The 12,404-nt window shown below is 32.0% G+C and overlaps 1 protein-coding gene across 1 annotated transcript; it reads left to right on the top strand.

Annotated features, from left to right (window-relative positions):
- Positions 1 to 5,955: 5,955 nt before the first annotated feature.
- LOC133297483 (uncharacterized) lies at positions 5,956 to 8,256 on the top strand. The gene is made up of 4 exons (XM_061496645.1): positions 5,956 to 6,605; positions 6,795 to 7,520; positions 7,671 to 7,895; positions 8,025 to 8,256. The coding sequence occupies exons 1-4, from the start codon at positions 5,956 to 5,958 to the stop codon at positions 8,254 to 8,256; spliced, it is 1,833 nt and encodes a 610-aa protein (XP_061352629.1).
- Positions 8,257 to 12,404: the final 4,148 nt, after the last annotated feature.

Genomic DNA, 12,404 nt, shown 5'->3' with positions numbered 1-12,404 from the left:
ACTATCAATGAGAGCTTTAATAGTCATAGACTAATGTAGTATAAACTGAAACGGTACAGTAAGATGTTTGAACGTTTAATTTTAGAATAAATATTTTTGAAGATGTTTGTTTGTATATAGATTTTTATGTTATGATTGAATTACCTTAAATAATAACTTTAATCTTTCAGTCTCTATTGTTTTGTATAGAATAATCTTTCTCTCTCTATTAGGAATAAAAATTAAGGACGAATTTTAAAAATCTCCTATGATATTGCTTTGAATTACTTATACTCTTATACTTTTTTTTAATCATTTAATCCATTATGATTTTTTTCATCGACACCCTACTTTTTTTTTTTTTTTTGGTATCCTATCCACACCCTACTTAACATAACTTAACTAAGTATACATATTTTACATTTTTTAGAAGAAGTAAATAATGTGATAAAAAAGAAAAAAATAAGGTCAGATGTTATGAAAACTTAGAACACTTAATAAAAGACTAAAAAAAATAATAGAAAAAAATCAAATGTGTCTAAATAAAAAAATACAATAAATAAATTCAAATATGTTAAAAATCATAACGGAACATGAAAATAGAAAAAAAAAATTAAGATAAAAAAAAAAAACAAAAAGAAATCACAATTATGAGTTTTCAATGTATTTGGTTTTATTTTGTTTCTTTTTTGTCCTTGATCTATTTTATTCTTTTTTATTTAGATATGTTTGGTCTTTTTTTTTTAATTTTTCACATTTTGGTCTATTTTATTCTGATTTTTCTCTCTCTCTCTCTTTTTTAGCCTTGTGCCATCTCATCTACTAAAGATTTTTGTAAAAAAATTTAAAACAAAAAGAGAGAATAAAATAGAGGTATAAAAAAGATCAAACATATGTAAATAAAAAGAATAAAATAGAGCAAGGATAAAATAGAAAAAAAATAAAACAAAATATATTGAAAATTCATAACTGTGGTTTCTTTTTGTTCTTTGTTTTTATTTTATTTTTTATCTTAATTTTTCTTCTATTTTTTTGTATTCAATATATATATATATTTTTATTTAGACATTTTTTTTTGGTTTTTCTTTTTTGTCACTGTTGTGATTTTTAACATGTTTGGTCTTATTTTTTCTTCTAATTTTTTTCCCTTATTCTATTTTTTTTATTTAGACACATTTGATCTTTTTTCTTTTAGTCTTTTATTAAGTATTTTAAGTTTTCATAACATTTGATTTTATTTTTTTATTTTTTTCTCACTTTATTTTCTTCTTCTAAGAAGGGTAAAATAAATATATTTAGTTAAATTTCTAACAGTGTTAAAAAAGGGGGTGGATGGAAAAAATTATAGGGGATAAAGTGATTAAAAAAAAGTATAGAGGTGTAAGTGATTCAAAGTAATAGCACATGGTTTTTTTGAACTTTTCCCAAAAATTAACAATTGCATTTAAAAAAAAAGTATTGAACTAATGTCAAATTCAACTATTTTACCGGATTAATTCACATATAGCGGGTGCACAATTAGTAGCGCACGAGATTGATACATAAATGATCTATGGCAACCCATGGCGAGTTGCGCATGAGCCTTGTGCATTATTTGTTGTGTTTTATATAAACCAAAACCAATCCCACATCCCTTATTTGACACCATCTATCACCTCTCTAAAACATCTCTCTATGACATTTCTCAAGTAAGTCCTTCAACCCTCTATTTAAATTTTTCAATAGGTTTGCGGAATATGGCAATGATCATTATATAGAATAAGATAGTAATAGTAATTTTAGAATAAGATAGTGATAATCATGTAAAATAGGATAGTGATTAATATATGTAGGCTAAGCCTAACATAAATGTTACAATAACTACAAGCCCATTTACTAGTTAAGGCAATTGTCTTTTTTTCCCTTATTTACTATTAAACCACAATATGTGTAGGCTGAGGTTCGAACCTATGACTTTATGCAAACTATCCAAACCCCTCACTATTAGACCAATCCTAATAACTTATGCACTTGTCTTAATTTTTCAGTTCCATTGCCTTAACCTTCCACGGGCACCATATTCATGATTGCAACATTTCATTACCAATTTAGCAGCTGTACTCTCAACCACTATCGCTTCATGATGGACCTTTATGTAGTAAAGCTTGATTGCCATCTGCATGTCTTTTTTTGGACTTAAATTCTCGCTTAACAAATAATTCATTTTCTAATTGTTAGGGACCCTACTACAATTGTCCCTCAATATCACCCCTTATAATGATCAGAGGAAAAATGGAAGCAGAATGAGAGGGGACGCAATGGTCTTGCTAGATTACATCGAATGGTTACATTACATGCCTAATTGCCCTCCATATATAATAGGACTTCTACTACACAACGACAGTAATACACAGTGGGCACTCCTGAAGCAATTTCTAAATAATATAATATGTTTTTATATTCCTTAACAGATGTAAATATGACTATCATAAACCCATAAGTCCAGTTTTCCCTGAAATATTCTAATAAGTACTCATATGACTGATAAGCAATTTTGAATTATCAATCATATGAAGTGCTTTGAATATGTGTTTTGATTACCTTTCAAAAATTTAATATTTGAATACCTAGATTGGTAAAGGGCTTCCCATATAGTGATTCAGGGACAACTTTCAACAGAAAAAATAAAAATGAAATTATACTTAGAACTCTTGAAGCATGTGTCAAATTGAATGAGACCACACAACAACAACGCAATAAATGATAAAATATAGACATACCATAATTTCCAATTTCAAAGTCCAACAAAGAATACATTTTTTACAACTTCAACAATTTCCTCAAAGAACCAACAGGATCAAGCACCATCTCAAGTAGCAACTCTTTGTGTTTGTCTAGAGGACAGCCAATCACTGTTCTAATCCTCTCAGGATTATCGAGAAGATAAAGACATGCACAGGTGAACACTTGCCTCTCAATCTTCAAATCCTCCAAAAATTTCCAAATTTCAGTTTCTGGAATTGGAAGTTTATGCTGAACTTTCTCATAAATAGTTGTATTCTCTCTTAGAGCTGCATTACCTAGAGATCAAAATTGACAATAGAATCATATATTGGGCAAACTCAAAACTGAACGAGGATAGTGAGATTGGAGAGAAAATATTTTCTTGGGAACCAAATAGAAATAGGAAAGTTAAAGAGTATATTTACCTTGTGCGAATGGTTCGAAGAGATATGGCTCGAAGAGGAAGAGAAAATTGGAGACAAAGAGATGGGTGGGGTTTTCGGTGGTTGTTTTTGGTGACAAGATGAGGAGAAAGAGGTGGAGCTCTTGGAAGAGTAGAAAAAGGAAGTCACAACAAAAGAGAGGTGGAAGCCAGCGTCTGTGGCGACGGCGAAGAGGCTTGGATTAGGAGGAGTGACGCGGGGAGAAAGAGAGAGAATGTGTGTTTTGATTTTAATGGGAATGGTAAATAAGTAAATTTGAATAGTTTACCTCTTAAAATTCTCGGAAACGAGGAAACTTTAATTTTAAGAACAAGAATGGCTTTCAAGGATTTTTAAAAAACCCCAATTCCTTTTCCTCACTTTTTTAAACCCATAATAAAACTCTTCACTTTCTTTCCCTTCTAAAATCAACTCTCAAAGAAAGCCTTAGGTTCAACATATACCATGCGGCAACATCCTAGTACTTGTGTTACTAGTTGCTCATGTGATATATGCACAATTCTCAAGATTTAGTCATGTAATAAAGTCAAGTGACAATTGCGCATTAAGGATGTACACAACTATGACTGCATTAGTCTGATAAAATATTTAAAAATTACATGAAACATATAAGTTTTAAAAAATTTATAATCAATAGGTTCTTTCACAAGAATTTGGGGTTTGGGCTTCCGTTATTTTATTTTTTAAATATTTTTTAGTTAAATTTGTTAGACATGTTAAGTTTTGAGTTAAGTTGCAATTCTCAAATGCAAATATTGAGAATCATTATAGGATTTTTAAATGTATTTTGAGAAGAGGCACACGATATGATTTACGTTATAAAACTGTATATATTTGCCTTCGGTGTGAAATATTCTTAGTCATTTCTATGCTTTACATAAGATGCAGATCGTGATTAGTTCAAAATGTAAATTATATTTATTTATTAATCATTTTATATTTGATGTATTTTTTTTCATTTTGTCAGTATTGTTATGCTTTTTAACGCATTTTCTTTTCATTATAGTAAAGGTATCTATTTATACACTACTAAAAATGGTATTTTTTTCGACGGAAAAATTCTGTAAAAAATGAAGCTTGCGACGAAATTATCGACGGAAATGAAGCCGTCGAGCTATGAAACACGGACACGTGTTTTTTGTGAAAAAATGTGTCCGACACGTGTCGGACACGGACACGTTCGGACATGCGTCCGACACGTGGTCAACTTTTTGGGACACGTTGACTTGGGGGACACGCGTGTTTGACCGAATCCGACACGTAGTCAACGTATTTGGACACGTTTTGCATTTTTTTGTAAAAAATAAATAAAATTACAATTAAAAAAAATAAAAAATATTTAATAAAAATCAAAAATGAACCCTATCCTCTGAATCTCTGATCCTCTCTCGCGCTGGAGAGTGGAGGCTGCTGGTCGCCGCCTGGTCCTTCTCTTTTTTCGTCGTCGGTCGTCGTCTCTGGTCGTTGGTCGTCGTCTACATCTCCGGTAAGACTCTTTCCATTCTCTTTCGATTCTCTCCTTTTTGATTATCAGTCAATGGGACCTTGTAGTGAATTAAGTTCTGCTCACAATGGAACTTGATACTCTAGATGGTTTCTTTAATATTTCCGTAGTGTTCAATAGTCGAGAGTAATAGATGGTTTCTCTTTATTTAAATAGAATATATAAGCAGCTGTTACATTCGAGTAAGCATAGCAAAGAGAGAAAGGGGGATCTGTTACATTCGACACTTTCAGAATATATCTATAAATGTGAACGAAATCATCCCTAATTGAATGAATGACACTACTAACAAAGTTAAAAATTATATAGGGCATTTGACCAAGCAAAACTTCTATTCTCCATTAATACATGAAACGAACACAGCACAAAGATGGAAGAAGAGCTTGAGTGAAAATCAAAATACACTTGCTTAATTATCTCCACCTGCAAAATATAAAGAGAAATCTCAGTTTTCTCTTTAAAAGGCTAACTTATCTCATCTTATACTTAATTACAATATTGTGATTTAAGCATCATTTCAAACAAATTGTCAATGAAACCATATATAAGCAGCAGCTGGAATATCTTATGTTGGCTACTTGTGTAGGAATCCTAAGTTGGTCTTCATTAAATTCATACAAATCTTTAGTTGATTGAACAACTAAGTAGTAGAAATAAGCAAAGAATGTGGTTGATGAGGCTATCGGTTCCCTTGTTTATTTATAAGCTATCTGATATATTATGTTTATGAGTTGTGAAGTTAGTTTACCTAAAATCCTTGATTACCAATTATTTATTTGTTCAGGTTTCTATGTTATTATATTATAACCAAGGAGGTATTCTAAATGCCTGCTAATCTGTTCATGTTTCTTTGTTATTATAGTATTGTTTAGAACAGAAGAGGATGCATACTTTCATGCATATAGGAAATGTAAGCTGTAAAAAAGTGCCTTTTTTTGTTGCACTTTCCTTTTAATCATTAGATTTGATCCTTTTTATTTCATTCTTTTTTCTTTCAACCATGTTAATCCAACTCCCTCAGACCTACGAACTACTTTAGTTTTACTTTTTCCCGATTCTAATGATTAGTCATAAAGTACAGTAACCCCACTGATATGATAAAGTGTTCTTTGTCCCTTCACAAGTAATTTAGTGCTCTGTTTTATACACTAAATTAGTCATAAAGGGTTCTGTTCTACTTGCATCAAGTAATTTAGTGCTCTGTTTTATATACTAAATCAATCTCACTAATTTTATTTTTGTTTAACACATTTATAGAATTACAAGATGGATCATTCGAGTTCTGCCTCTGCCAGTGCAAGTAATAGTGCCACTGCTGCTACCGGTGCTTCTGATGTCAATGAATTACTAGATAAACCCTTATGGAAATATGTTACCAAAATAGATGCTATAGTGGAAGGAGGAGGAAATTTATCTTGGATGTACAACTTTTGTAAAAAAGATTTTAAAAGTTCATATACTAGAGTGAGGGCTCATTTGTTGAAACTATCAGGCAAAGAAATTGGGAAATGCTTAATGGTGCAAAATAGAGATCTGATAGAGATGGAGAAATTAGAAAAAGAAACTGACCAGAGAAAGCAATCCAATGCACCCAGAAATGTACCTTTACCTCCTTCTAGCTCTTCCACGTGCCCAAAAACAAGAAAAACTACAGGTTCTCTTGAGATGACATTTAATGTTGGGGAGCGAGAAGAATTAAATTACCTGATTGCTAGAATGTTTTATTCAGCAGGATCGCCATTTAATTTGGCAAAGAACCTTACTTCCAAGCTTCGTATACTTATGCAGCAAATCATAATATTGGAGGTTATTTGCCACCGGGATATAACTCACTGCGAACCACTTTGTTGCAAAAGGAGAAAGAAAATATTGATAAGTTGTGTGAACCTATTCGAGAGGCTTGGACTCATAAAGGGGTGAGTATTGTAAGTGATGGGTGGAGTGATTCACAAAGGAGGCCACTCATTAATTTCATGGCAGTATCTGATGGTAAAGCAATGTTTTTAAAATCAGTTGATTGCTCAGGGGAGATTAAGGATAAGAATTTCATTTTCAGGTTATTTGTTTGAACTTTTGTATTCTATTTAAGTGTTTATTTGCTCGAGGGAGACTAATGATAAAAATCTCATTTTCAGGTTGCTAAAGGAAGTTATTCAAGAAGTAGGAGAGACGAATGTGGTTCAAGTAATCACAGATAATGCTGCAAATTGTAAGGGAGCAGGGCAATTGATTGAGCAGGAATTCTCATCTATTACCTGGACACCGTGTGTCGTTCACACATTGAATTTGACTGTGAAAAATATTTGTGCTGCAAAGAATGTGGAGAGCAATCAAATAACGTATGAGGAATGCAGCTGGATTTCTAATATTGTAGGTGATGTTGTTGCAATAAAGCATTTCATTATGAATCATTCTATGAGATTGGCCATCTTTAATGAGTTTGTGAGTTTGAAGTTGCTTTCTATTGCTGATACTCGTTTTGCTTCAATGATTGTGATGCTGAAGAGGTTCAATTTAATAAAGAGTGGTCTCCAAAATATGGTGATAAGTGAAAAATGGAATATTTATAGAGATGATAATCTTGGGAGAGCCAGACATGTGAAGGAAAAATTATTGGATGATTGTTTTTGGGATTCAGTTGATTACATACTTGCCTTCACTGCTCCTATTTATGATATGATCAGAGCTTGTGACACTGATAGAGCTTGTCTTCACTTGATATATGATATGTGGGATACAATGATTGTGAAAGTGGAGAAAGCTAATACCATAAAGAGGGGAGGAGGATGGAAAAGAGCTCCTCTTTTTATGATGTGGTGCATTGCATTCTTGTGGATCGTTGGACAAAAAACTCAACTCCACTACACTATTTGGCACATACTTTGAATTCCAAGTAAGTTTTTAAATATGATTTAGTTTAAAATTAATACTCCTCTTGATATAATTTGACAACTTGTTGATTTTTTTTGCTTCTCTTTTAGATACTATAGTCAACAATGGCTTCAGGAAGATTCTAGTCGAGTTCCTCCACACATGGATTTAGAGCTTACTCAAGAGCGACAAAAATGTTTAAGGAGATTCTTTCCTAGCATGGAGGACCGAAGCCGGATTAGTTTGGAGTATGCGGATTTTATTAGCAATAGTGGAACCTTTGGCGATTTTGATGCCATCAATAGTACTCAATACACTATGGATCCAAAATCTTGGTGGCTACTTTATGGTACCTTTACACCGATGCTTCAAAAAATAGCATTGAGACTTGTGCAACAACCCTCCTCTTCATCATGTGCTGAACGCAATTGAAGTACTTATTCTTTTGTGCATTCCATCAAGAGGAATAAAATCACTCCAAAACATGCTGAAGACTTGGTTTATGTGCATAGCAATCTTCGACTCTTATCAAGAAAGACTCCTAGTTATGCACAAGGAGCAAATCAAATGTGGGATATTGCTGGAGATACATTCGATTCACTTGATGATATTGGAGATCTTCAATTTGCTAGCCTTTCACTTGATGAGCCAGAGATAGAGGCCATGATTATTCAAGATGGAGATGAAAATAATTGAACTGTGAGTAATCATAAGTAAAATAAATTTTTTATTTTTTCTACACTCTACACTCTTTGGATGTTCTATTTTTTTTAATATTTATGTTAGGAAATTTAAATATTTGATTGGTTATATGACTTATTATGGACTCTTATATGTATTAAATATAAATTATATTATATATATTAAATATTTTATTTAATATCAAAACGTGTCCCAACGTGTCGGAATTTAGTATTTTTTAGAATTAACGTGTCAGCGTGTCGTGTCACGTGTCACGTGTCCCGTGTCCGTGCATCATTGTTGTCGAGTATCTCTTCGTTGGTAATGATTTTTTCGACGGAATTAGTGATTCGACGGACATTATTTCCGTAGAAAATTTTTGACGGAATATTTTTCGTGGAAAGTTTTGACGAAAAATGAATGAAATTCCGTAAAAAAATCTAATAATAAATTTCGACGAAAAATAAATTTCGTCTAAAATTTTCGACGAAAAATGAATGAAATTCCGTCGAAAAATCTTGTAATAATTTATGATGGAAAACAAATTCCGTCGAAAATTTTCAATGAAAAATAAATGAAATTCCGTTGAAAAATGATGTGATAATTTTCGAAGGAAAACAAATTCTATCAAAAAATTTCGACCAAAAAAGAATGAAATTCCGTCGAAAAATCCTTTAATAATTTTCGAAGGAAAATGAATGAAACTCCGTCAAAAATTATTCTATCAATTTTTGACGAAATTGCTTTTCCATTGAAATTTTATTTTTAATTTCTCTCTACAAAATTAATACAAATTTTATGTTTTGCACCTGATAAACAAATATAATGAAAGTTGAAATGATCTTAATATAATTATGTATACAAAAGTCTCTGTTATAAAAGTCTCTGTCATAAACTAATCGAAAGAGTCTTATATGTATAAATGTCCAAGACATATACTAATCAAAAAAGACATACATATACAAAAGTCTCTGTCATTTACTAATTAAAGAGACCTATATATTGCACTTTTCTAGACCAAAAATATACGGCATGTCATGAATGCCTTTTAGAGTTAAGTACAATGAATATAAAACATCTCACTTCAATATTATACATATCATTTTGCTAACTATGGAAACCACCAATGAATTTTACTTTATAGTAAATGTTAAAATGAAGCCCTTTAGAGTTACGATGAAATATGTCTATATTCAGGAACAATATAGGCTCCTACATACTTACAAGGAGAAATATTTGCTTTCTGCCAAGGGTTTCAAGAAAACCAGAATCAATATTTGCTTTCTTAATGACAGACAGTGCAAAAAGAACCTCCTCTGCTGCTACCTTTCTTGTCTTCGCTGCATCAAAGTAACACTTTCCTCCACTTCCTAAGCAAACTTAGAAATTAAAAATTAAATTAAATTACATAAATGACCAAGTTTTCATATTGAAAGGTGTTTGCGTTCTCAAGTCCAAAACATAAAACTAAAAAGGCCGCATTAAAGATTCAACCTTTAGCGTTTTCAACATTTTCAACAAAGCTTTGAAACGTTAATGACAACCCAAATGGCTACAAAGGAAAAGAGTATACCTTTTTGGGGTTCTCGTCTTCAACAAGAAATGGGGTTGAGGAAAGGTTGTCTCTTTCAATGTCATCAAGGGTTGCTCAGGTTCTAATGGCTCTACTTCTATGTCTGGAAAATAGGTAATGTTTTGTTCCTCTAAGGGGGCGTTTGGTACTGGAGAAATTTTTTTGTATCCTGGAATCACGATTACCGGGTATATAGTTGGAACAAAAATTGTCTGGGAATTTTACGAAAATGATGTTTGGTAGGATAAAATATTACTGGGAATATTAGTTAATTTTTGAGTATTGGTGTTTGGTTGAAAACAAAATATTGTTGGGAATATAATAAAATTTGACAAAAGTGCCTATGATTAACTGAAAATATAACAAAACAAAACGTAAAGAACGACCTGATGCATCATTGGTGACCTAATGTTCCACTTTATCAATCTGAGTTCTTCCATTTCGTGAAACCGCGATGTTATGATCAATTCTCCGTGTAAGTTTCGTTCAATGTTCCCATATTCTAAAGTTACTGTTGTGTCTTACCTTTGCAAGCATGTTGGAACAAAAAATGATAATTGTTCCGCTAACAGTGTCATTTTCTTTGCGCAGGGGAAAAGTTAATTACGTCGGACGAGTTGCATGTAGTTGGGGAGAAGGGTCAGGTATGTCCTTCAGTTTACTGCTTCAGTTATGTTAGTCATTATGGGAATTGTTTTCTAAAGTCTGAATCTTTGAGTTGTTATTGGGAAAGTGATGGCAGAATTAGAGAATGTATTGCTTTGGGGTGGTTTAATTTTTTAGATATGTGTTGCAGACATGGATGTAGGCCCTTTTTGTGTTATTTGGATGTATTATGAATTGTAAAAATTTGTGATTAACTAAGCTTTGGTAGTTTGGTGTAAGGCTTGATATATTAATTTTATTATAGGATTCATCAACAAGCACAATAAAGCTGAAACCATTTCCTTGATGTGTTTAGCTTGAATAGATATTTTTCATGGGAATATGCTTTGTCAAGGAAACCATTTGCAGTAGTTTTATTAATTCAATTTTTTTTATTTCATGTCTAGGAATTGGATATTTTTCTATCCTCCTAGTTGTGTTGGGTTATTTATGCTTCATTTTACATTATCAAGTGAACTTTATGTTGGGTTATTTATGTCCACAAATGAGGCTTTCGAAATACTTAGTAATGAATTCTCAAGTGAACTTTAGCTTTTGTCCATTCTGCTACAAGCCAAAGGAAAAATAAATAAAATTGCTTGGCTTAATTGTGTCAATTCTACACTTATCCAAAAACTATTCTTATTTGAACCTTCTGTCACACAATGATACCTTTCAAAGTATGACAATTAATAGTTTGGTATGTTACTGACTTGAACATTGGGCCCATTCATGAAAATTCTCTAAGTTGTGCCAAAATTTTGGAATTTAGACCACAATTGTTTGAGCTCAAGCACCTTAAAGCTCTGTCCTTCTTCAAACTCTTTGAATCACAACACAGGAATCAAGTTACTATCCCCAAGGGAAACTGGGAAAAACTGGCTGGCAGCTTAGAATCACTTGAGTTTAGATCAAACACAAGTCTCATTGGATTAATTCCTTCAAGTTTTGGAGTCCTCATGAACCCTCAGTCACTAGTATTATTAAAGAATGGTTTGACAGATGAGATTCCACCAGATATTGGCAACCTCAACAAGTTGAAGAAGCATGTTCTTGCTGTAAACTATTTTACTGGGAAGATTCCAGATGTTTTTAGTGCATTAACTGAGTTATTAATCTTTGATTTAAGTAGAAATTCTTGCAAGAAATATTGATGATGGTTCTATTCTTACTGCAAAGTTTATTTAATATTTAATCAAGAAGAGCTCAACTTAGGCTATAACTTTTTAGGTGTCACAACAACCTGTATTTTCTCTTTTGTATTTTGTTCTAAACATAAGGTGACTGTCTTTTCAATTTGTTAATTGTCCAATAAGGTAATTATCTTCACAGCTACTTCAGCTCACTTTTAATCATAAAACAAAATTTCTCAAAGTCTACGATTCTTTTTTTAGTTCATTTTAAACTGCAATAAAGAAAAAAGAAAAAAAAGGGAACACCAGAATAGACCCTTTGCCATGGTAAAGCAATAAACTATGAGGGTCCCACTACATATGTCACATAAAACCAGCCATGCCTAATGTCTCTTAAACAACTTTTGTAATCACAGAACTGCACAATTGAACATATGTGGAGCCGCATAAGAGTTGTTACGAAGAGAATCTTGGTGCGCAATTATTTTGTACTAAAATAATTGAACTTGTTATTGTCTTTCACTATTAAAGTAATATATTTTTATATTTATAATTTATTAAACTATAGCAGTATTAGAAAATGATTAAAATTTATTTTTAAGAATTGTGTGAGTGGTGATGCCAGTTCTGGTTGGAAATGGTAAAGAAACAAGAATGAAGATGAAGCAGAATGCAGAACCATTAATCAATGAAAATAGGAAATTTATATTGAATCGAAAAGAAAAAAAATAGATCAGTATACTGACTAGCAGGATTTCACAGAGGCAACTTGATTGACAGCAGTTCGAGAAGCAAAAGAAAAAGAACAGATG

This window comes from Gastrolobium bilobum, unplaced genomic scaffold, assembly GCF_033153095.1.
Source record: "Gastrolobium bilobum isolate Gb01-03AN ecotype WA unplaced genomic scaffold, APGP_CSIRO_Gbil_v1 utg117450, whole genome shotgun sequence".
Lineage (NCBI taxonomy): Eukaryota > Viridiplantae > Streptophyta > Magnoliopsida > Fabales > Fabaceae > Gastrolobium > Gastrolobium bilobum.
The sequence above is the reverse complement of the archived record's forward strand: the minus strand, read 5'-3'. Positions and strand labels throughout refer to the sequence as shown.